This window comes from Apteryx mantelli, chromosome 4 (assembly GCF_036417845.1).
Source record: "Apteryx mantelli isolate bAptMan1 chromosome 4, bAptMan1.hap1, whole genome shotgun sequence".
NCBI lineage: Eukaryota > Metazoa > Chordata > Aves > Apterygiformes > Apterygidae > Apteryx > Apteryx mantelli.
The window spans coordinates 14367055-14389474 of record NC_089981.1 but is presented as its reverse complement, the minus strand read 5'-3'; the positions used below and the strand labels follow the sequence as shown (position 1 = coordinate 14389474).

The 22420-nt window shown below is 43.6% G+C and overlaps 1 protein-coding gene across 1 annotated transcript; it reads right to left on the bottom strand.

Annotated features, from left to right (window-relative positions):
• Window positions 1–19930: 19930 nt before the first annotated feature.
• LOC136991957 (olfactory receptor 4S2-like) lies at window positions 19931–20836 on the bottom strand (the record flags this gene model as incomplete). Its single annotated transcript, XM_067295458.1, has 1 exon — window positions 19931–20836. A coding segment is annotated over exon 1 (906 nt), but the record flags the coding sequence as incomplete, so codon positions are not given.
• Window positions 20837–22420: the final 1584 nt, after the last annotated feature.

The window sequence follows — 22420 nt, the reverse complement described above, 5'->3', positions numbered from 1 at the left end:
TCAGCCTTTTCCTCACCTCACCAAGAAAGATGAAAGTCATGTTGCTCTCAGCTAGACCACATGGAAGAGATTCAACAGGGAGATCCAGGGCTCCTGGTTGCAGAGGGCCATACAGATTAATAGTGACCTCTCAAAATGCAAGGCAGAGCTTCAGCCCTGCCCCAGAGAAAGGGACTGCCACAAGAGCTTCTTTGAAAGGCCGTGACAGAGAAGTCACCAGGAGATTAGAGAGCATCTCCCAGCTGGGGACTGACCTGAGGCAACACCCCCAGGGAAGAAAGAGCCCCTCTTGTCAACTCTTCTGAGCTCACCACACCACTCCAGTTCACTCCAGCTGCGTGGGCCTAAAGAGAAGGCCCCTACCCCACTCCTCTCAGCTCTGCCCCTTCTTCCACTTACTCTCAGCTCCTTGGGCTTTTTCTCCTCCATGGATAAATGTTCCTTCAAATCCTTTGCTTTTCTGCCCAGATGCTCCACGCAAGCTTGTAGCTTATCCTGGAGAGGGAAGGGCAAGAGATTCTACTCAGGCAAAATGGTCCAAGGCATCATATGCTGAAGCAGCACTGAGAAGGTTTGGATCATACCAGCTGAGAATCATATACCAATTGATCTGACATGTCACTTCATGCACTTTGCTTTCATGGGATGTCAATTATAAATTCCAGCAGTCCTCTGGCTATTCACACTGAACATCTGCATCAGGTACTACACTGAGTGTTTCTGGGTTAAAGTTCTGAACACCTGTGTGTACAGCAGCAATACAGGTTACAATATTCCTCTGCCTTCAAAATTTAGCTCCTGAACAGCAGCTAGAAGTGCAGACAAGGAGTCAAAGCAAGATAGTTCTACACTGTATAGATTAATTTTTTCTAGGGAGTCAATCACCAGAGCAACTTTCCAGGAAACCTACTGTATCTCTGAATCAAAATGGAACTTCTGACTCCACCCTCAGATATGGGACAGCAGGAATTACTCAGTGGAACATCACAAATTTTGCTCTAACACTCCCTCCTGCCTCTGAAAACGACTAATCGAATCCTAAGTTGTGATTCCCCCCTACACAAACAAAAAAAAAAAGAATGGGGCGGGGGGCTGAAAAATGCCTCCAACATTTTGGATGCAACTTGTGCAGACACCTTGGCTGGGATTCTGTCCAAGATTAAGACATCTACATTTAGATGAATTAGATGCCTAAATTCCACTAGATGTCAGTATAGTCACAGGAGTATTCTAGAAAGCTAATTAGCTGACTATGCATCTACTGTCGGGTGAAGTGAATAAGCACATTTGTCAGACTGTTGGTTCTAGCCACCAACACAGCTAGCTCAATTGGTTGAGGTTGCCTCAGAGGGTGAAGCACACATCCCACTCAGCTGCTGGAATGTTTCTTCAGCTTCAAGATGGAGAGCCCGTGAGCAGTAACATCAGTTTCTGATGTCGGAATCATTACTGTAGTTTTGGGTGGTCTCACCTCAAGCTGGCCATGAGGTATAGGCACATTTCTACATAGAGCTGCCTTAGTTCCCGTTCCTCCTTGCTCTATCCATTAGACTCCAGTTTCTTTACTGGATCATAGAAACGAAACCCTGAGCCCCCAGCACGTACCCTCCTCCTTCTGTAGCAGGGACTGTCTTTCTCCTCCCTGTTTGCAGAGAAGAGCGGAATTTACTAATAAGTTCTGCTTCGCTGCTTAGAGCGGGTAGGAGCCAGTAGTCATTGGGCCTACACTCAGCTCTTATGCCTAGATTAAACTCCTTCCCAGAACTGGGGAGGCCCTACATCCTCTTTCATAATCTACTCATGTTCTGATCCCTAGGCTCCACTTCCAAACTGTGGTGCTTGAATACAAATTTCTCTAGAGTTTCTCTGGTCACTAGCACCCTTTTGAAATATTTAGCGTCAAAGTCAAACTAGAGATGCAACACTTGTTCCCAGACTGTTCTGCTGCATTCCTGTGACTTAACAAGTATTGGTGGGTCTGAACTGCCCTACTGCCTTACTTAGGATGAGATGGTTAGAAGTTTAAAGACTGGAGTGGAATGCCAGGTATCTCAAACCTTGTGAAGGAAATGCTTTCTAGCAGTACCTCCGGGAGATACCACTTGCTTTCCTTGTGTTTTTTGAGGGCTTCATCCAGGGGCCCTCCTGTATGAGTGAGATGGCCGTGGGAGACTGCACACACCACACACATGGCTTCCTGGTCCTCCTTGCAGAAGAGACTGATGACCTCATGGTGCCAGCAGCAGAGCTTCTCGTTCTGCATCTTTTCCTTGACAAAAGGCAACTGCCTGGCTGTCTCCACTATGCTGGCCAGCTGCCGGTTGGGGTACATGACTTGCTGAGCACAAACATGCTGACACATTGGGCAGCTGAAGTCCTTGACCACTGGCTCCCAGTAGTGGGTGATGCAGGCTCTACAGAAGCTGTGGCCACCAGGAATCATGACAGGGTCCTGCAGGTAGTCAGACTGATGGAGCAAGTGGTGTCCATGTTAAGGACCTCCAAATGACTGAGGCAAGCCATTGGTGGTAGTGCTATGAGATGGGCACAGACTTTGGGAGACAGTTCCTATATCCTGATATAGGAATAGTCACCTGGAGGGAAAAAAAGAAAAAGAAAAAAAAGAAAACCACACCACAGAGCAAATAGATCACATACATGCATTATGCAGCATGTGGACTCAAGGAAGCCTAAGAATCAGGCCTCATAGATATTCTCTCCTAGCTTGAGTGAGGAGAGAAGACTAGAGAAAAGACATGGGCTATGTAACCCAGACACCTGGTTCAGCTTCATTGTCCTGTTCCTCACTGACCAAGGCAAGCAGTAATTTAAGTAACAAGCATTTATTGAATTCCCCAGTACCTTGCAGGAGGAGTTCTTTCCCCATATCAGACATGGGGGGGGAAGGCAGGCTGGAAATAGCACGCATGTTAGCAAGCGTAGTAGTACTGAATATTTCTGCTCTGTCACCTACATACAGACTTTTTCCCTTGAACTCAGTACATGGGGACCAGACACACAGAGAAACAGAAATGAGAGGTCCCACTTTCATACATAGCCCCCTGAAGGCAGTCTGGAAGAGGACTTATTAAAAGATAGCCCAGGCCTCATGGCATAGACTAAATAGACTAGCTTCCCCCTCTCACTGTTTACACATGGTGCTTACAAGATGAAAAATTCCAATGCAGACAAGTTTGTTAACAAGGAAAACATTTTTCATCCAGAGGGTGACAAAACGCTGGGACAGAAGCCTAGAGAGACTGTGATATCTTCATACTTGGAGACAGGGAAAAACCAGCTGGATAAGACCCTTAATGTCTTAATCTAATTAGGCCTACTTTGAGCAAAAGACTAAATTAGGAGACCTACAGAGAACTCATTGAACATAAACTAGTCCACAATTTCACAACCCTGTAGATCTCCACTTCAAAAAAGAAAAAGCATACTACAGTTGAAGGAAATCAACAGGAGCAGAACACCCCTAGACAGACTGAAAAAGAACAAGTCTAACCAAGTAAGACCTCTTGATAAAATTTTAAAAGCTAGAAGCACTACGAGTTAGGCATTCAGGGCATCTAAGCTTTTTGGTCACAACACTACCTTACCAAGGATAACTTCCAAGCTAAAGAATTTGTTAGGCAATACACATCCCAGGTAAACTGCCGCAGACCTTTGCTTTCAGCAACTAGAGAACAATTCCCCCTCTTCTCCTTTACAGAAAAAAACACAGATGTGGCTAACAATGGCATTTATATAGGAGCAACAGCTGTGATTGCCACCCACATGCCCTTTCCTACCTCACCCTATGAGTATGAATATGAAGCATATTAATTTGTGGTTTTAGGGATTAGTCATGGAATCTCTCTCCTTTCCCTCTACGTTGGATGTATATTCCCTGAGATGTTGCAGAAATCCTCTGCGCCCTCCGGGGTGACCCCTTCATTGATGTTAGGAGAAACAGTGCAGGTTTCCTTGACTGCAGAAGCAACTTTGACACCTGTGGTATGGTCAGAAATACAAGTTTATTGTCCTGTTCCAGGCTGTGTTGATCAGATTCAGGACTAATCAACAGGTACCCACAAGCAGCCCTAATGTCATTAGCTTATATTTCTCTTTCCTCTCTTCCCCTCCCAACTATGCTTTCCCTTTTGACTCCTGTTTTGCTCGTTTCACACCTGTATTTGCTATTTATATGATTATGTTGGTAACTATAGCCTTCCTGAGCAACTTTGCTAAAACAGCAATCCTATTTCACTGTCTTTCAATATCCTTCACCCATGGGGAGTTCCTGACAAGCCTCTTTCACTCTCTGTAATGTCCAGCAGTTTCTCGTGTTTTTATCCTATTAGTGTAACCTCGGGTCATGGAGAGCCACCTGCCCAGATAGATAAAAGCCTGTTCAGATCTCCTTCTTTTTCAGAGTGCTGGGTATTACCAAGAGTGGAATAAATCCAAATCTTCTCAACATTTTGGAAAGAGACCATCTCTGTTATACAAAACAGAAATAACAGAGATAAAGTCTGTTTCTATTTAAAAGTAGACTGAAATTTAGCAAAACATCATTTCAGGACAAAGTGGAACTAGAATGTTACAGTCTAGGAATCCTAGAATAGCCTCATTTTCACACGTGTTCTTTGTGGCTTCTATGTCCAATTTATTGATAGAATTGATACAGCAGCAGCAGACTGTAGTCATGTATTCTTCTGTGCAAATAAATTGCAGTTACTTACCTTTGGTTTAATAAAGACATGATAAGTGAAAATGGATATGAATTTAACTCTTTTCATAGTCGTGGAGTTTAAGTGCAGCTGACATCTACTCTGGAATATCATTGTAATCCCATGCAGACAAATGCATTTGAAACCTTATTTTCCCCAGAGATACTGACCATCCATTTCTGTCTTCACAGGTAACTTTGTATATCCTGCACACCTTCAAAAGTCAGCTCATGAATTTATACGCCTGTTTACCTACTAGTCAGACAGTCAGTTTGTTATGAGTGTGAATGGAGCTTGGTTTGGTGCAGGAATGAGCAGAATTAATCAAAGAATGTTTTCTATCAGACATTTGTCTAGTAGAATGCCATCAAGTTGACTGGAAACAGTTGGAATCCAACCAGTGGACTTTAATATCCTTTTCTGAATTAAAAAAATATTAGTATCACAGTTATAAATATGGCACTGAAGGAATAGTTGGTTTATTTGTAATAAATCTGGAGTAGCTCTACGTGCATATGGCTGCTTATGGAATTCATCTCACCTAGAGATATACCTTTAAGCATGCCTTCGTTTCTGTCTTCCATCTTAGTTTCTTCTCAATAGGGAGGGGGAGGAAAAAAAAATAACAGGTGTTTTTACAGAATGGTTCATCTAAGTATCTTAGACATCTGCTACATGATGAGATGAGTTATGCCAGAGAAATGCCCCTTTTTTCCTTCCTTTTCCCTATTCAGGATGTGTAGAATGATAAGTTCAGGAGGCTGCAGCCAGGGCCTGTCCCTCTGGCCCTGAGCCAGGTGGGCAGAGAAGACCTAGAGATGGTAGCCGAGTTCAACCAAGAGTCCAGATGACCAGGAGAGTTCCTGGTGATGAAGCAGGTATGAGGTCAAGCTGAGAAGTCAGCCTGCGGGTCAGAGCCAGGATCAGGCCTGGTGAGGGTAACCAGGGACAGAGAGAGTCCAGTGCCTACTGGGCAGGCCCAAAGTGACAGGATAGGTGCAGGGTCAAGCTGGGAAGTCAGTCCACAGGGCAGGGTGCAGAGCAATGGAGTCTGCACGCTGAGCTGAGCTGAGCTGAGCTGGAGATCAGTGCTCCTCTAGAGAAGCTCAGACAGAAACTGAAGGCCCAGGGTTGAGCTTAAATGGGGCTCCTGGGCCCATGGGCAGGAGGTGCAAGTGGCTGCCTCAGGCGAGGATGATCAGGCCCATTAAGGCCTATTAGTGGCCTCAGACCCGGAAAACAGTAGTAATGTTAAATATTAAATATTAAAAATAAATATTAAATACATTTCTGTAATAGCAAGAGCTACAGCTTTACTGTGAGAAAGTACAATTGTGACACTTTTGAAGGCCATTATTTTCACCTAAGTTTTTACTTTCAAGTTTGATGCCTTGAAGATATCCCAGCTTTGTTTTCAACTGTTGCTAACTAGTACCACTTCAGCAGTATCACCTCCATGTTCTGTTTCCATTCCCTTACCTCATACATCCTTGTAGTCTTTTTTTTCCTGACTCACAGTCAGGCTAAAAATGAGACTGGGATTCATCTAACCTAAGTTTAGAGTTCTGTTAATGAGCTGCCAAAGCATAAACCAAACTTGTAGGCTCTTTCTATAGCTCATGAAGGCAAATAAAAGTCTGCTTGCCTCCATAGTTTGATCACACCTGTCTCTGTCTCCCCAGAAAGGTCTATATTTATATCTATGAATTACAGGAAGAGTGTAGAGTGACCAGCTCAGGTTTATGGAATTATTTCAAGTCCACATTAATGCAGCTTAATGCTGCCTTGAGTTCTGGTTTTGTATCACATTCCATCTGACTCAGGGAGCTGGCTCGTAGAGAACAAAAAGCCACTGGCTTCAGTAGGGAAAGACTTCAGTCTCAGCTGCTTTGGCCATGGAAGTAGCAGAGAGAAGGAAACGTAACCTGCTATAACACTGCCTCAATACACAGAGTTATTAGACAAATGGGTGTAAGACCATTTTTCCCTATCCTTAGGAAGGACTGCAAGTAAAGGTCCCATAAAAAGCTACACTCCCTCTCACTGGGGGTCATCACTCAGAGCAACCCATTCTGCCCATCCTGAACCACTTAGACCCCTTAATGTGTAAACGTAGTGTCTGAGGAAGAAATATGTTCCACTCCTCCATATCCATAGCTTTATCATTAAGACTGACAGGTGTCATTAAGCAATAACCAGTCAGTTCCCAGAGCAACTCTGGCAGCATCTAGAAGTACAAATTTTCTGCAAGCAAACATTTTCATGCTTCCTAGAATACCATGGAGGTTTCAGATATTCCTGACTAAACTGTGAGAGAGGACTACAGCAAAGAACAATAAATAACCCAGACAAGCAATACCTGTTGATCCACTTTTAACCCAGCTATCTCCTGAACACCATGGCTTTCTCATAGTCTAGACGAGAACTCCGGAAGCCATTACATTGCCAGTCTAATGCAGTCTGGAAGAGGACTCGGTCCAATGCAAATACATTGCAGACCTCATGGTGCAGCCCAAACAGACGAGCTTCCCTCACTCATCATCTTACACACGGCACTGCACATTCATTGTCCCGGGAGTCGCCCCCACTCCACAACACGAGCAGCCACTGTAAGCACAGTCTAACCGAGGCTGCGTTACCTGGGACATTTCTGCCTGCCTAAGCCCCGCTGATGACTTTCCCTGCTAGGGACAGTCAGAGCAGATCACTCTTCAGCTGAGTAACCCAATTCAGCTCTCTGCTCTGAAGGCCAACAGTTTGTCGAACAACCTCTAAGCCCTCAAAGTAGCACAAGTAATCTAGCTTTTCTGGCAGGTAGAGATGTCCTTAAACTCCTGCCAGAATCAGGGGAAGGGTCTTTGTTCGTATGTCTCAAAGGCTCCTCAGCTTCCCAGAACAGCTGTCTTCATCATCTTATCGTAAAGTAATTTCAATAAGTGTCCAGTGATATTGCAAGAACAGGGAGAGAGGTTAATGGCAAACTGTTACTAAAGCATGATATCTATGTCAATATCTTCCAATAGACCATTATTTTTCTTTTCTTCAAAAGAGTTAATTATTCAAGGATCTTAGAAGAAAAATATACGTGTGATTAGGTGCAAGTGCAAAGGCAGTGTTAAGGCAGAGGCACCAGAACTCTAAGCAAATCACCAGCGATCACCTACTTGAAGAATTTTCTATCTGCATTTGAAGAAAAATTTACCCCGATGGATGGACACATAATCTGAGCCTGGATGGTCCATAGATGAACAGGTTATCACAGCAAAATATCTGCTCCACAGATGAGCAGGCTGCCTGAAACTAGATGGTCCATGAGCCAAAGAGGTTATCTAACAAAGGACACGAGTCCAAGGGTAGATGTGTTATTAGAGACAACAGGAGTCTTCTGTGGAAAAAACAGCTAACTGTGTATCAGGACTGTGCATTTTAATGAGAGGAAGAATTATCAAGTTTGATCATAATTAATAACAGAGGTGGATTCACATTCAGATGGCATACTTAATGCTTAAACTCCACAGAGTTGCACTGCAGCTCTTCAGAGTCAGATAAGCAGAACTGATTCCTCTGATATCTTACACTGTACTGCTATTTACGTGAATATGGTCTTGTTATTATTAAAAGAATTTGTATTAAAGTTTGCAGTCTAAAGTTTTGTTAAGCTTTGTTTGTGAGTTGATAGGGACAGACATGACGAGGGTTCACTGAATTTGCTAGGATACTTATTTCATCAGTTTCACTAGTAAAAAGTAGTAAGGGCAGGGAATGAGATGGGCATGTCCTATAATCAATGACAACAAAGACACCCTTAGAGGATGATTCCTTCTGCATATCACACTCATCTTAAGATGGGATGAATTGTCCTTTGAAGGTGACATTGCTCCCTTTGTCTATAGGGGGAGCCTAGAATAGATGTTGACTGGACCCCTAACCAAGGGTAGGGGAGATTAATTCACAGAAAGATTCTTCATTACAGTGCATCTGCTGAGACTCCTAATTAAGGCCTGGTGTCTTGCAGGAGATCTAATTTACAGACATTAAACTGCATCGAGAGTCATAAGTACACCAAGTACTTCAGTAACACCATTTTTCTGAAAAAAGAATTCCAAAGCGGCAAGCTGAGTGTTAGAATATCACATTTAGAATATCACATTTCATATTGAAGTTGTTTCTCAGCGTGTCACTCCACTAATGTTTCACAACGCCCAGGCTGCAGGTCAGCTGCAACATACAGGGAAAAGAATGAGCTGTTGCTCCAAAGGCAGTACTGAATTGCATAGTTCTGCAAACATCGAAGCAAAGAACATTTATCTGGTCATTTATCTGGAGCAGGGAGGGGCTCTACTGCAAGTGTGAAGTCCTAAAGTTTTTCTGTTTAGACAAATCTTCTGATTTGTTTCAGTAAGATGTCTTTGAAGTGAAGAAGGAAGCTACTCACTCTTACGAAGGTACATGAAATGTTTGTAGCTTTTGAAATAAGAGTTTATTTCTGGAGTCAATACGGCATAAAATATCTCGCACCTTCATGCAAGAAAGGTAGGCCTATTTCTTCATTTTAGAGATGAAAAAGATCATTTTCAATCTGCAGATAGAATCATAGAATCATTTAGGTTGGGAATGATTTCTGGAGGTCATCAAGTCCAACCTCCTCCTCAGAGCAGGTTCAGTCAGATCAGATTGCTCCGGCCCGATCCAGCTGAATTTTAAATGTCACCACAGATGGAGATTGTACAAATTTGCACCTAATCCAGTGTTTGATCACTCAAGTTGGGGCAGGAGAGGGAAATTTCCTCCTTCAGTTTCCCAAGTAGTCCATGGAAGAGAGCAACCTGTTGATAGCAAGCTCATTGAAGCCCTTTTCTGAGAATTCACTGGGCTAGTTGTTGTGCTTTAGGGCAGAAAAGGTTGGGTAGGTTGGAGATAAACAACGGCCAGCTATGCAAAGATAACTCAGTGTGTAAAGGCAGTCTGGTCTTTTGTGCATCTAAGCAGGGTAAGCATTTTGCTCACTTAAACTGTGTACCTAACCATTATAGTCTGGTTTTAATCCTGCTGTCTGCTTCTTGAAATGGGCAAGTACTTCTGAAGATTTGGCTCAAGGGGGGAATAAACTGGCTTGGTATCTACAGTATCTACTCTTGTCTTACTGGATAAAACAGATCAGTATTTCATTTGGTGACTCTTCCCAATTTATTCCTGAGCAGAAAATGGCCACTTTTCCTTGACAACGGGGATGCAAGCAAATGAGAAATCCTTTCTCAGCCAAACCTGGAGGATCTTGTGGTATCTCCTCCTCTTTGGGAAGATGCAAAGCTGAGTTTTCCTGCTGCTGTTGCCATTTAGTGCTTGCCGCCATTTCATTCAAGAGAGGAAACTCTTACTTTCTTCTGCCAGGGTGTGGATTTGTTATTTGTATGTTTACAAGTTGCAGTCCCAAAGGTCAGGGTGGTGGAGGTCCATGTAATTAAGGCAGGTCTTAGCAAGTGGCACAGCTGCAGCCTAACCATTATATTCCTATTTCAGCAAGGCTGAACAGGGGCTGCTTTGTCCCATTAATGGACTTTGTGGCCCATACTGAGCTCTAACTACCCTGCTACCAATGCCCAGGGGAGTTAGCTAATAGGCAAAAAATGTATTGGTGATTGCAATACAGGAAGAATGATGTCTGAACTAGTGTCAAGACCATGTATCTTCAGAAACAAGCGGGCCATTGTCCTTGGAGTGGGCCATTTGGATGATACTGTACACCCAACCGTGGCCACGAGTGAGGGGAGAAGAGTGCTCCATAGATGTCCTCAAGAAAAGCAGACTTTTTTCCTTAAAAAAGGAGAAAGAGGGCACACGAAAACCATTGTAGTGCCAGACTAGGACTGGTGTTTCACAGTGCTGCTGCTGCCTTTTGAATAAATTATTTTATCTTTCTGCGCTTTCTTATCTCACCTGAAAAATAGGAACAGTACTCCCTTGTATCACAAGTCATTTCAATGCGTAATTAAAGAAGTCTAGTCAGAAGCTATGATTAAAATGCGCCGTACTTCCTTGCGGCTACTGAGACAATCCATTGTGTGTTGCCAGTTTCCCATCACTTCTAGGTGTTGAACCAGTTTCTTGTCAGGAGATAATATGAGTGTGCTAGCAACATGCCTGAGAGGAATCACTGTGTGGCCACTGAGTTTATCCTCTCTGGACTAACAGAAAGCCAAGAGGTGAAGGTAACCCGCTTTTTTTAAGCACATTAATAGGGAATCTTGGAATGATCATGGAGATGAAGGTTGATCCCCCGGCTTCACACACTGTGTACCTTTCCCTCCCTTGGCTTCTGTGGATTTCTGTTACTCCTCAGCTCTCTCCCCAAGGTTGCTGGTGAACTCTTCAGCAGTGAGGAGAGCCACTTCAGTCAGTGCCTGTGTGGCACAGCTATTCACTTGTCTCCTCATGGCTAGTGCTGTGTGTCTCCTGCTGGCAGTAATGGCATATGACTGCATGTGGCTCTCTGTAACCCTCTCCTTCATGCAACTGTCATGTCCTCAAAAGCCTGTACACAGATGGTTATCATCTCCTGTTTCACTGGCTTTGTCCACGCACTTGCGCAAACTATCTCCACCTTCACATTCTCTTTCTGTGACTTTGGTATTATCGGTCATTATTTCTGTGACATCCCCCTAGGATCCTGCTTTCATGCTCTGACACCTATAGCAAAGAGACGGTACTTCACATTTTTGGTGTGTTTCGTGGCATCTTCACATCTCTGGCAATTCTCATCTCCTCCATCTACCTCATCTCCACCACCCTGAGGATCCACTCCTCCAAGGGCAGATGCAAAGCCTTCTCCACCTGTGCTTCCCATCTGAGAGCTCTCTTCTTGTTTTATGGCAGCACCGTTTTTATGTGCAGTAGCCCAACATCCAGCTACTCATTGGACTGAGATAAATGGGCCTCTCTGTTCTCTACAGTGGTGACTGCAGTGCTGAATCTTACCAGCTACAGCCTAAGGAATAAGGAGGTGAAGGATGCTCTGAGGAGAGTTTTAGGTCATATTAGAGAAACTTCAGCAGACTTGTTAGAAAGAGAACTTTGTTTGGGGAAAATTTATCAAAACCTTGGTACAAAGAGTAGGACTTCCAAGGAAGATTTGATCCGCTTCCAAGGGTGAGATTCAGAAAGGTACGAAATTGTTAGAAGTGCTTTTAGGTGGACTTTTAACTGGTTGTATCTGCAACTTCTATCTTGAAAGACTGTGTTCCTCTGCTGCTGAAAGCTGGAGGAATCCTGACTCTTAACTTGCAAGTTCCAAGCACAAACAGGACTCCTGCCTGAGGAGTGCGTGGCACAGAATTTCAGTTCTCTGTTCTATTAGGAACGTTTGCTCATGTAGGAAAACCACCAGTCCGTCAAGATGAGAAAAAGCTTTCAAAGATATTCAAGAGGGGAAAAGCAATGTGATTTGAATTTATGGCCACTTCTGCTACGTCTTCATTATTTGAAAGGAGTAGCCTCTTCCAGTGCAACACACAGAACCTGAAGTTCTGGAAAGGAAATCTTGGAGGAGAGACACCCGTGTTTTTGCCCCCCAAACACTAGCGAAAGTAACTGTCCCTCTCCTGTTAAATCTCCCTCTTCTGTCACTCATTACTACCTCCTTTTTCCCCTTCTGCCTGGAAACATGAAAAAACTACAGCAATGCAGAAAAGATTGACTTCTAATTTTGCTACCGTTGTGAAGTAACAAGAACTTATTCCTGCTTTTCATCTCCACATATCAGCAATCCACTTGAGGCAACTGAGTGAACTGGTAGTTATTTTAAGGACATTGGACATAATCTGAAAGTTAATCAAGCTGCAGTGTTGTTTCACTTAAAAGAATGACGGAATAAGATGGTGACTTACCAACTATGTGTCTGTCATCAATGTGGTTTTGAGAATAAATGACCAGTCATTTCTGGGAGATGAGAAAGTTGGGAAAGGCTTTGGAATCCTTTTATCAATTCAACTAAGCTAGCTCTAAGGATAGGTGTTCTAGCGCTAAACAATGTTTCATCCCTTCTGGCTGAGTTTACAAATGCTGTCCCTCAGGCGGCAGAAGGAGTTGAAATCTTTATTGAGCTGAAAGTGACAGAATTAATCTCAGACAGGCGAGAGGTTCCTGCCTCTGCATAAAGTTTACAGTCAAAGGGGGATGGAAAGAGGTCTTGTGGATTCCCTTTGCAAGCCTGTTAGGGCTGTTATTTCCCCTGACTTCCTCTCCTTAAAGCTGTGCATAACTGTGCAAAGATTGTGTCCCTGTGGTAATCTATGGCACCCTAAAGAAGGATTTTACAAGTCTCAGGAAAATGCAGCCTTTTGGTCCTGCTAGTTGTCATCTTTCTGTTGCTGCAGAGCCTGAAGCTCAAGGTTTGTCTCTCGTTTCTCATTATTAAGTATCATCAGATATGTGAAGATCACTGTTTTTACACGTATCAATGTTGCGTTGTCCTTATCTTGAACAGAGATGTGAGATTTTTAAACCAGATTTCTGAGGTGTCCAAAATTGTCTCTTTCAGTGGACTCCCAGCTCACAGGAAAGAAATAGCTTGGAAACAAATCACAGGCATCATTTTATTTTCCTGTGTATGTTTACAGGTCTCTGGGAAGAGCAATGTACAATACTACTCTTCCAGAAAAAGACAGGTAGATCACCATCAAAGAGCTTCCCTGCACAGCAATGAGTCATGTCTGCACACCTCTCTCTGCGCTGATGTTTAAGATGATAGTCAAAGCCATCTAGAGCTAAGCATCAGCAGAACCGGCAGCATGTTTCAATCAAGAATCACAATCTCAAACCTAAATATGCTTTCTGACAAATATCATCAAAAAGAACAGATTTTCATAAGCCCCACATTCATCTAAGTCCTGCATTCACCTATGCCTTAGTCTCCACCTCGAGAAACCCAGACAAAATTAGGGAATTTAAAATGTTAAAGAGCTGCTGTCTCTTCAAATCTACAGTTTGCTTTTCTAAGAAAGCCTTCTGATCCAACATCCAGAATCCTGTTCCTCTTCTTCCCTTCCCCAAATCTCAGTTCCAGGAGGAGATTTGGGAAAATCCCGGCCTTGAATCACTTGTCATGACAGCAATGCTAAAGGAAGTCTATTTGCGGTAGAACAGCATTGCCCAGAGTCAGGAGGTCCTAGGGGCATTTGGGGTTTCCCTGCTGCAAACAGTTGAGGAAAACTCAATGAATCAAGAACAGTACTGTTAAGAATTTTAGGGAAATTTTCAGTGTTCAGCTAGGAATTAGGTTATATTGTGTGGAGTATGGAGAGATATTGGATCCCCGTATTTCCACTGAGATACCTATCCCTTAGATTTTTTTATAGTGTAAAGCACCAGACGACTGACCAGCCTAGACCTGAGACTTACACAGCTCTAAGGTGTCTAAAGGTAAAAGCCACAATACCACCCCAAAGGCTCGGGTTTGACTGGTGACATTATGCTCACATCCTTTTGACCGACAATTTCCAAAGAAAGATGAGAGCTGCATATAACTTTGAATTTATTTTCAGTTCTATTCTGAACAGCCATGCCAAAAATAGAACAACATTCCTGAAAAGTCCCTCCTGAACACTTCTCTTTGCCTCCCCATGGTTTCTTGAGCTACAGTCATCTTACAAACACTCACCCTGTTGTTTCATGTCTCACTCCTCTTTGCTTTTCTGCTCCACAGCTTTTTCAAGGCTTTTTTCATGTCTTCATTTCGGAGGGTGTAAATCAAGGGATTGAGCATAGGCGTGATGATGGTGTAAACCACAGAGATTATCTTGTCTGCTGAAAAGATGGTGGAAGGGCGCATACAGACGAAAATGCATGGCCCAAGGAACAGAAGTGCAACAGTGATATGGGAGGTGCAGGTAGAGAGTGCTTTGAGACGCCCTTTGGAAGAGCGTGTCCTCAAAGAGACCAAAATAATGACATAGGACACAACAAGAACCACAAAAGAGCCCGAGGAAATCAGACCACTATTGGCAACCACGATGCAACCAACCACGTAGGTGTCAGTGCAGGCCAGCTTCAGCAAAGGTGTACATCATAGAAGTAGTGGTCGATCTCATTGGGCCCACAAAACAATAGCTGAGCGGTCAGCAGGGTCTGTACCAGGGAGTGCACACAGCCTCCCACCCACGAAGCTGCCACCAGCCGGCCACACACATGCTTGTTCATAATGCTTGTGTAATGAAGCGGCTTGCATATAGCAGTGTAACGATCATACGCCATTGCTATGAGGATGAACATCTCCATGCAGGCAAAGAGATGGACCCCAAAGAGCTGTGCTATGCAGCCCACAAAAGAGATGGTCTTCTTTTCAGCAAGAAGGTCATAAATGAGTTTGGGAACTGTGACAGTAGAGTAACTGATATCTACAAAGGACAAGTAGCTCAGGAAGAAGCATGGGGTGGGAGAGTCCAGCTGTTGACTGTTCTGTATAGTGATGATGCTAAGCAGCTTTCCAAGAATAACAGTGGCATAGAAGACTAAGAAGAATGTGAAGCATACTTTTGCTAATGCATCATCTTGTGTGAGTCCCTGGAAGACAAACTCCGTCACATTGTTCTTGTTCTTCACATACGTCACGTAGACAGGACCTGAAGCACAGAATAAAGCCACCTGTGATGGCATTAGAAACACAGTGTTATCAGTACACATCCATATTGATCACTGGTATGTTCAATATCAATGTATTCCCTTTTATGCCTTTTGGGGAAAGTTTCCTTTCAAAGTCAATGCTTCTCTCAAGGAGTGACAGTTGATATCTAACTCAGAATGTATTACTGAAGTGTGTATTAGCGAGCTCCGTTTATTTATTTGAGGGAGTTGGTGGAAATATCCTCCAGATTCATATTTCTGATCTTTGCCCCTTTTAAAAAGGAAGACTAGTCACTAGGTTCCCTAAACATCCACTTTTGAAGTGTTGATTTGGAAATGAAAAACTGACTGAGAAGGATAGTGCATGTTTTGATTTGAGTCTCAACACACTAGTCATGCCCTAAGGAATTCTGCTCAGGCAGTGAACGTACCTTCTTTTTCAACCCTCTGAAGGAATTCAACAGAACTAGTCCTTGCTATTGCTCTCTGACTCTGGTAGAATGTCCATGCATTTTTGTGCAACCGTCAGTATTCACATCATGACACAAGGCAGCTGGCTAATTAACACCACTTCAACTATCAGCGTAGATCCTTCTGGAGGCGGTAAAGTGGACACCTACCTCATGTCTGTTTAGCAGAGATGCCTTTAAACAGACAAACTGTCTTTAAGGCGCCCTAAGTGAAATCAGACCATGTTCAAGGCATGCCAGGAAACCTGAAGCAGGAGAGTCATTGTCCTATATGTGCTGTACTGGGCTACATCTTGTGTGGATTGGTTCCAGTTATTGCTCATGAGTTTCTGGGTTGCGACCTCAGTCTCCAAAAGAGCGGGCTTGTATTTCCTCAGACCACCTTTCCTACAGTACATGGGTGAATACTGGGGATAATCTGCATTAACGATGTGTCAGTAAGGTTTTTGTACACCTCAGCCAAGTTCTGGACTAGGCATGGAAACCCCCATAAACACACCTGTGATGCCCCTGGGGTAATAAATACACCGCTGCTGAATCTCCTTTACTCACCAACACCCTTGTATTCACCTTTGCTGCACTCTAGTGCAGTACGCAAGTATCACTAGTGTTCAGTTTCTACACTGAAAAGATAGACGGCAAGAGCTGCATAACAGTGTCCACAATACTGGCAAGTCCTTTGGGCTCTTAATCCTGTTCCACAATCACAGGTCAATCAGTTCTTTCTCACGAGATCTCTGCCTCTTCCACCCTCCAACTTTAGCAGCAGAGGAAATATTCTTTCGTGTCTCCAGCCCTATCTCCATGCCACTCCGTGGGCAGAGGGAAAGCAGTGTGGGGAGGCCCAAAGCGTGTGTGTTAAGAGCATTGTTGCCACGATGTGTACAGCTAGAGGGGACAAGTTAAGACTGAGTACATAGGCAGTGCTGCAGCTACCTATTGACTCCTTGACTCTGTAACACCAGAAACTTCCTTTTGACAGATATTTCTGGAAATGGCATATAACTGAAAAATAAGCAAAGAAGACACCAATTAAACCAAAGGGTAAAAAAAATAGAGTTCTTTCTACTTCATAAAATGCACCTCACAAAAGTCACTCAACAATAATGTCTCTTTTCAAAGGCAGGATTGCCTGCTATTCTCCTCTGATGACCTTCTTGGACCACTTCAGGCACTTTCATCAAAATCTCTCAGCTCCAAGCTGCTTCTTATGTGCCACGAGAGCAGTCCACATCTCTGCCAGGGCTGAAAACTACAGAGGATGAAACGGACAGCCTGAATGTCTAGCTCCATTTCTCATTCTGCAAAAACAACTTCCAAGAGCATCTGCAAGAACAACTCTCTCTCTCTCTCTCTCTCCAGATGGGGAAGTTGTGGCAGAAATATTTCAAGTAAATTGCACAGCAGAAGCACAAGCTTACCAGAAGCAATGAGATCGCAGAGGCATGTGAAGTTTTCTTTGTCAGAAAGAATCAGTGGACGGGGAGCTAAAATATATATTTTGGACAGCTATTAGAGTAATCTCTACAGGGTGACTGTGGAGCGTGATCACCTAGACCATGTCACATTGTGTGGGGGTTTGCTTGCTTTCTTGCTTGCTTTCCAATGCTGTCCAGATAAATGGACTTCATTTAGTATTAGCTATGTGCTTCTTTTGGAAACATTTCTATTTAAAATCAATGTCATGGCTGACCATTTGCAAGATTTTGTGTTCACATTGCCCTTGCAATCAAACATTTTTTGAGTAAAGATGACTCTTACACGTGTCAGATATTTTTTCCCTTCCAAGACAATATTTCACATATGCTTTCTTCTTTCTTATTAACTTGCTCTTACCATTGCATGTTTGCAGCATAAATAAATATCAGAACTGTGCTATATGACTGTTGGCACTTAGACATCTGGTCTGTACAAGTTTGAAACAAGAAGTAAATGAGGAAATTATTTCAAGACTTTAAAAACGTTTGTGGTCAGGCCTCACTACTTGCCAGGTATTTTTGCTCAGGCAATGCAAAATACAGAAGCAGCTGTTTAGTCCTCATATTAAGTCATTATAAGAATCTGGGCCAATGTGTAGAGGAATAGAATGCTGTTGTTGTTGCTGTTGTTGTTGACGCCTTCCATAAGCTATGGTCCCGCTGTTGCCTGCTAGCATCCAGCAGCCGGAAGAGAAATCAGAAAAATCATGGCGTTCTTCCCCAAAACATTAAAAAAAAAAAACAAACTAACAGTTTTAAAATTATTAGACTTAGCTTGAACTGGCCGTGTGCCCTAACGCCCTAGCAGTTTCAGTATGAAGGGGGTCAGTGGGCCCCATCTGTCTTTCTACCTGTCCCACCCCGGGTGAGACAGACCAACCTCTGAAGGCGCCTGTCCCTCTCTGTTGACAATGGTGCTGAGCTCGACAACTGTCCTTCATTGCATGAAGAATTTAGACTGCTACAAATAGGTGGGGATGATCCCACCTTTAGCTGTGTCCACAGAGTGTGAATGCTGGGTGAGGGACATGCTGGCCCAGGCCTGAGGGACACTATCCCTCTAAGCCTTGAGAATCAGGATTTATCCCAGTTCCGTCCTGCTGGCTGCCATCCACATAACCCACCACGGTGAGGAGAAGACACTGAGACGTCCGCAGTGTACTGGTGCATGCCTGTGAAATGGGAACCCACTCTGCCACTCCCTGCATAGAGCAGAGGACATTTGGGGAACCAGAGCATTTCCGACATTGTCCCAGGGTTTGGTCTGTAGATCTGCCGCTCTCCTGTGCAGGGAACACCTTCTTATCTTGAATCACACTTAAGCCATGTTAAGGTGCAACACAAGTGCAAGCAAGTGTTTATAGGGAACATGAAGTGAAGGAAGGAAAAAGAAAGTGCTTTAGTTACTTTCAGAGTGCATTACACAGATGTCTTTCTCCCTCACGCAGCTCATTTGCTCTTTTCCTCCTGGCAAGGTAGGAGTCAGGGTCCCGTGGCTCCTCGTGGCTCCTTTGGCCTTGTGGAGAACCTTAACTGCTACAACTAACCTCCCTGTGGCAGCTGTGACTGGCTCTGAGATGATTTCATCTTCCATCTTCACATCTCTTCCTTCCTGCAGGAGTAGCTGTTCCAGCTATTCCCTTGGAATACATGTTTCTTCCTTTGCCTGGACTTGTAAATGTGCCCTGTTGGGCTACAAGGCATACAGACCTTGAGTACAGGAATTATTCCCAAATAAATTTTTTTTTCATTGACGCATAAAATTGTGCCCCCCAATGCTTTCTTTGCCCCCCAATGCTTTCCTTGCCCCGCAATGCTTTCTTTGGTGGCGACAATTTCCTACGGTGAGCAATTTATCTTTCACTTGGATCTTTGATTCTGTTTTAGTAATAAACAGTAAAATGCAAAATCTGAGGCAGAGATGAAGGGCAGAGGGGATGGCTAGGAAGGAGGGCATTAGTGAAAGGTGAACTACTGCAGAAAGGCAGAGAGTTGCTGCACTGGAATGGGAAGGGGAGAAGCTTCTCCTCATATCACCTGCATCAGCAAATGACCCAGCCAGCATCTAATATCAGCAGTTTAACTGCTAACCCATGGATTCAGCATATGACAATGCAGTACTCCTAAGAAGGCATTTACTCCAAAGTAAAGGGGAAGGAAGCCTTTGGTACAATTGCTTCCAGCAGCAGGTGACTAACAGCCTTGCAGGCACCTTGGGCCATTGTTTCCTAGCTGAGTAGATTACAGAGTAGATGGAGTTTGTCTGACGGAAAGTTTACACCCGGGAGAGCTCGGACTAATGGGATGCTCTGCCTGGAACACATTTTAATATTTTTGATAGCATTCATTTATTTATTTGCTGGTGTCTCAGCAGTGCTTGGAAGCCCCAGTCCTGGGCCTGTGCTATTCAAAAAGAGATCATAAAGGGAAGCCCTGCCAGTCACAGAGTTTACAATGCCATTCCAATCAAAACATGAACTTTCAGCTTCTTCCTAACTACTGCAACAGCTAAAACCAAGCTTTTCTTCAAAAGGGAGCTTTCAGTAAATTTTCCAAAATGGAATTATAGTGAGAGAGACTTGATTTTCTCAGCTCCTGAGAAAATGTTACCACAGTTCTACACCTCACCCTTTTCACTCCAGACTTTTCTATTCCACAGTTTTCTTATGGCACTTTTCATCTCCTCATTTCTCAGCGTGTAGATGAGTGGGTTCAGCATGGACGTGATGACAGTGTAAAAGACAGCTACGCTCTTGTCCTCCGAGAGATTGCTGGATGGGCGTATGTAGATGAATGTGCATGGCCCAAAGAAGAGAATCACCACAGTAATGTGGGACCCACAGGTGGAGAGGGCTTTGTACCGCGCTTCGGACGTTTGCCTTCTCAAGGAAAACAAAATGACAATGTAGGACGTGAGCAGGATTGTGAAAGAGACCAAGCAAAGCATTCCACCATCGGCAACAACAATGATGCCCGCAACATAGGTGTCGGTACAGGCCAGTTGTAGTAGGGGATGGACATCACAGAAGTAGTGGTCAATTTCGTTGGGGCCGCAAAAAGGGAGCCTAACAGTTACAAGGGTGTGCACTATGGCATGCACAAAGCCCCCCACCCACGAACCCATCACCATCCAGCCACACACACGCCTGGTCATGAGGGTGGTGTAGTGCAGGGGTCTGCATATGGCAAAGTAGCGATCATAGGCCATCATTGTGAGGATGAAGATCTCAGCGCCGCCAAAGATATGTTCCCCAAATAGCTGTGCCATGCAACCCCCAAAGGAAATGGTTTTCTTCTCAACAAGGAAGTCAGCAATCATTTTGGGAGCTGTGGCAGAAGAGAAGCAAAGATCTGCAATGGACAGGTGGCAGAGAAAGAAATACATGGGGGAGTTCAGACGTTGACTGCTAACTACAGTGACAACGATGAGCAGATTTCCTGCCACAATAACAATATAGAAGAACAAAAACACCACAAAATATATTTTCTGCACCCCTTGGTTCTTTGAAAGGCCCAGAAGAATGAATTCCTTCACACTGCTTACATTCTCCATGTTGATCAGTTGGGTGCCAATATGCAATATACAGCTTATACACCTGGGAAAACAAAGACAGACACATGATTCATCAGCATTTTTTTCATTATTAATAATGATTTCTATTTCAGAAGTGGATACAAACCAAGAAAGATATAGCATTAGCATTAGTATTAAGCTTTTGAAGTGTTTAGTTTCTGTCATGTATTTTTTCACAGCTATTTAATTCTCCACAGTACAAAGCTTCTGCCATGGCTTTGGTGGCACAGAGATAGGTGCACTCTGTGATATGTTCCTTAATCCTGGCCCTCCAGGATTTTGAAGGACTGGCTCCATGGCTGATAGCCTTCCATGCACTAAGGACAAGGCCAGAGTGTTCACCTTGGGCACTACAAGGCAGATAATGCAGTATGTTTGCCCTCAGGGGAGACAAAGTCCCTGACAGAAATCTTTGTAAAATGGGTGTCTTTAAGAATACCTGGAAATATTGCTCAGAATGATGATTTGCTTTATAAGTACACATGATCTTTGAATTCTTGTTTAGAAGGGAAATGTAACCACGGGCAGAGAAAAGAACTCTCTTGTGTATACATTTGGAAACGTAAATATGAAATGTCACAGGCTGAAAAATGAGTCCTGGGAAGGTTATCTATCATGGAGGGGAAAAAAATTGCACATATGACTTAATGGAGTATTTCACATTGTTCTAAATCTCAGCATTGTTTCTATCAGAGGAAGGAAGAATGAAAGACTCTTGTGAGATCTTCTGTCCCAGCACTGTACTGATTTTACCTAGTGTGATTTTTGATACACTCTGCGTGATGCTTTCAAGGGTTAATTTAGCTTAATGAAGCTAATCTAACTAAACTCCTTCAACAGCCAGTATAAGTCTCTCTACAGGCTGATTCAGAATGACTAAATTAGGGTCCTTTGCAGAACCCTTTTTTCCTCCATTCACTATGAGGAGCTTAAGCAAATTAGCACCACCAGGTTAGAATGACCTTTAGAGAATAATCCCTTTTGGTGCCAGAAAGTAGCGCAGAGCTTTTTGCAATGCCATCCACCTTTTTCAGGTTATGGCTGAGCTCCTTGTCCCTAGGCATTTCTACATCCGTACAGTTTCTCATTCGAGACAAGGTCACATTCCAGCATAAACATGGGACTTCTTTGGTTCACCCTGCATTCCAGCTACAACCCATCGAGCATTACATGTCACTAATAAATGAGTAGCCTACATCTTTAGAAAGAGTGTAACGTCTCTAGCTTGCCATTATGCACCCAGACCACCAGAGTTCCTTTGGCAAAGAAGTCTGGGAACCACCAGATTAAACTCTTCACAGAGAGTTTAAGGTCAGCCAAAAGCAGGCACTCTTTTAATAAAAATATCCCCTGTATGGGCTTCCTTCTAGGATCAAAACATTCCCCGTCAGCTGGTGTTAAAATGCACCATTTTAAGTCCTGCAGAATTACATCACAACCAGGTCTTCTCATTTGTCTTGGTGATCTGTGAGCAAATCTGTGGAATGATTCAGTTAAGCCAAGTTATCTACCAACTACTTCCATCTGCAGCATAATCAGAAACTTTTGTGCAGGCACAAAGGG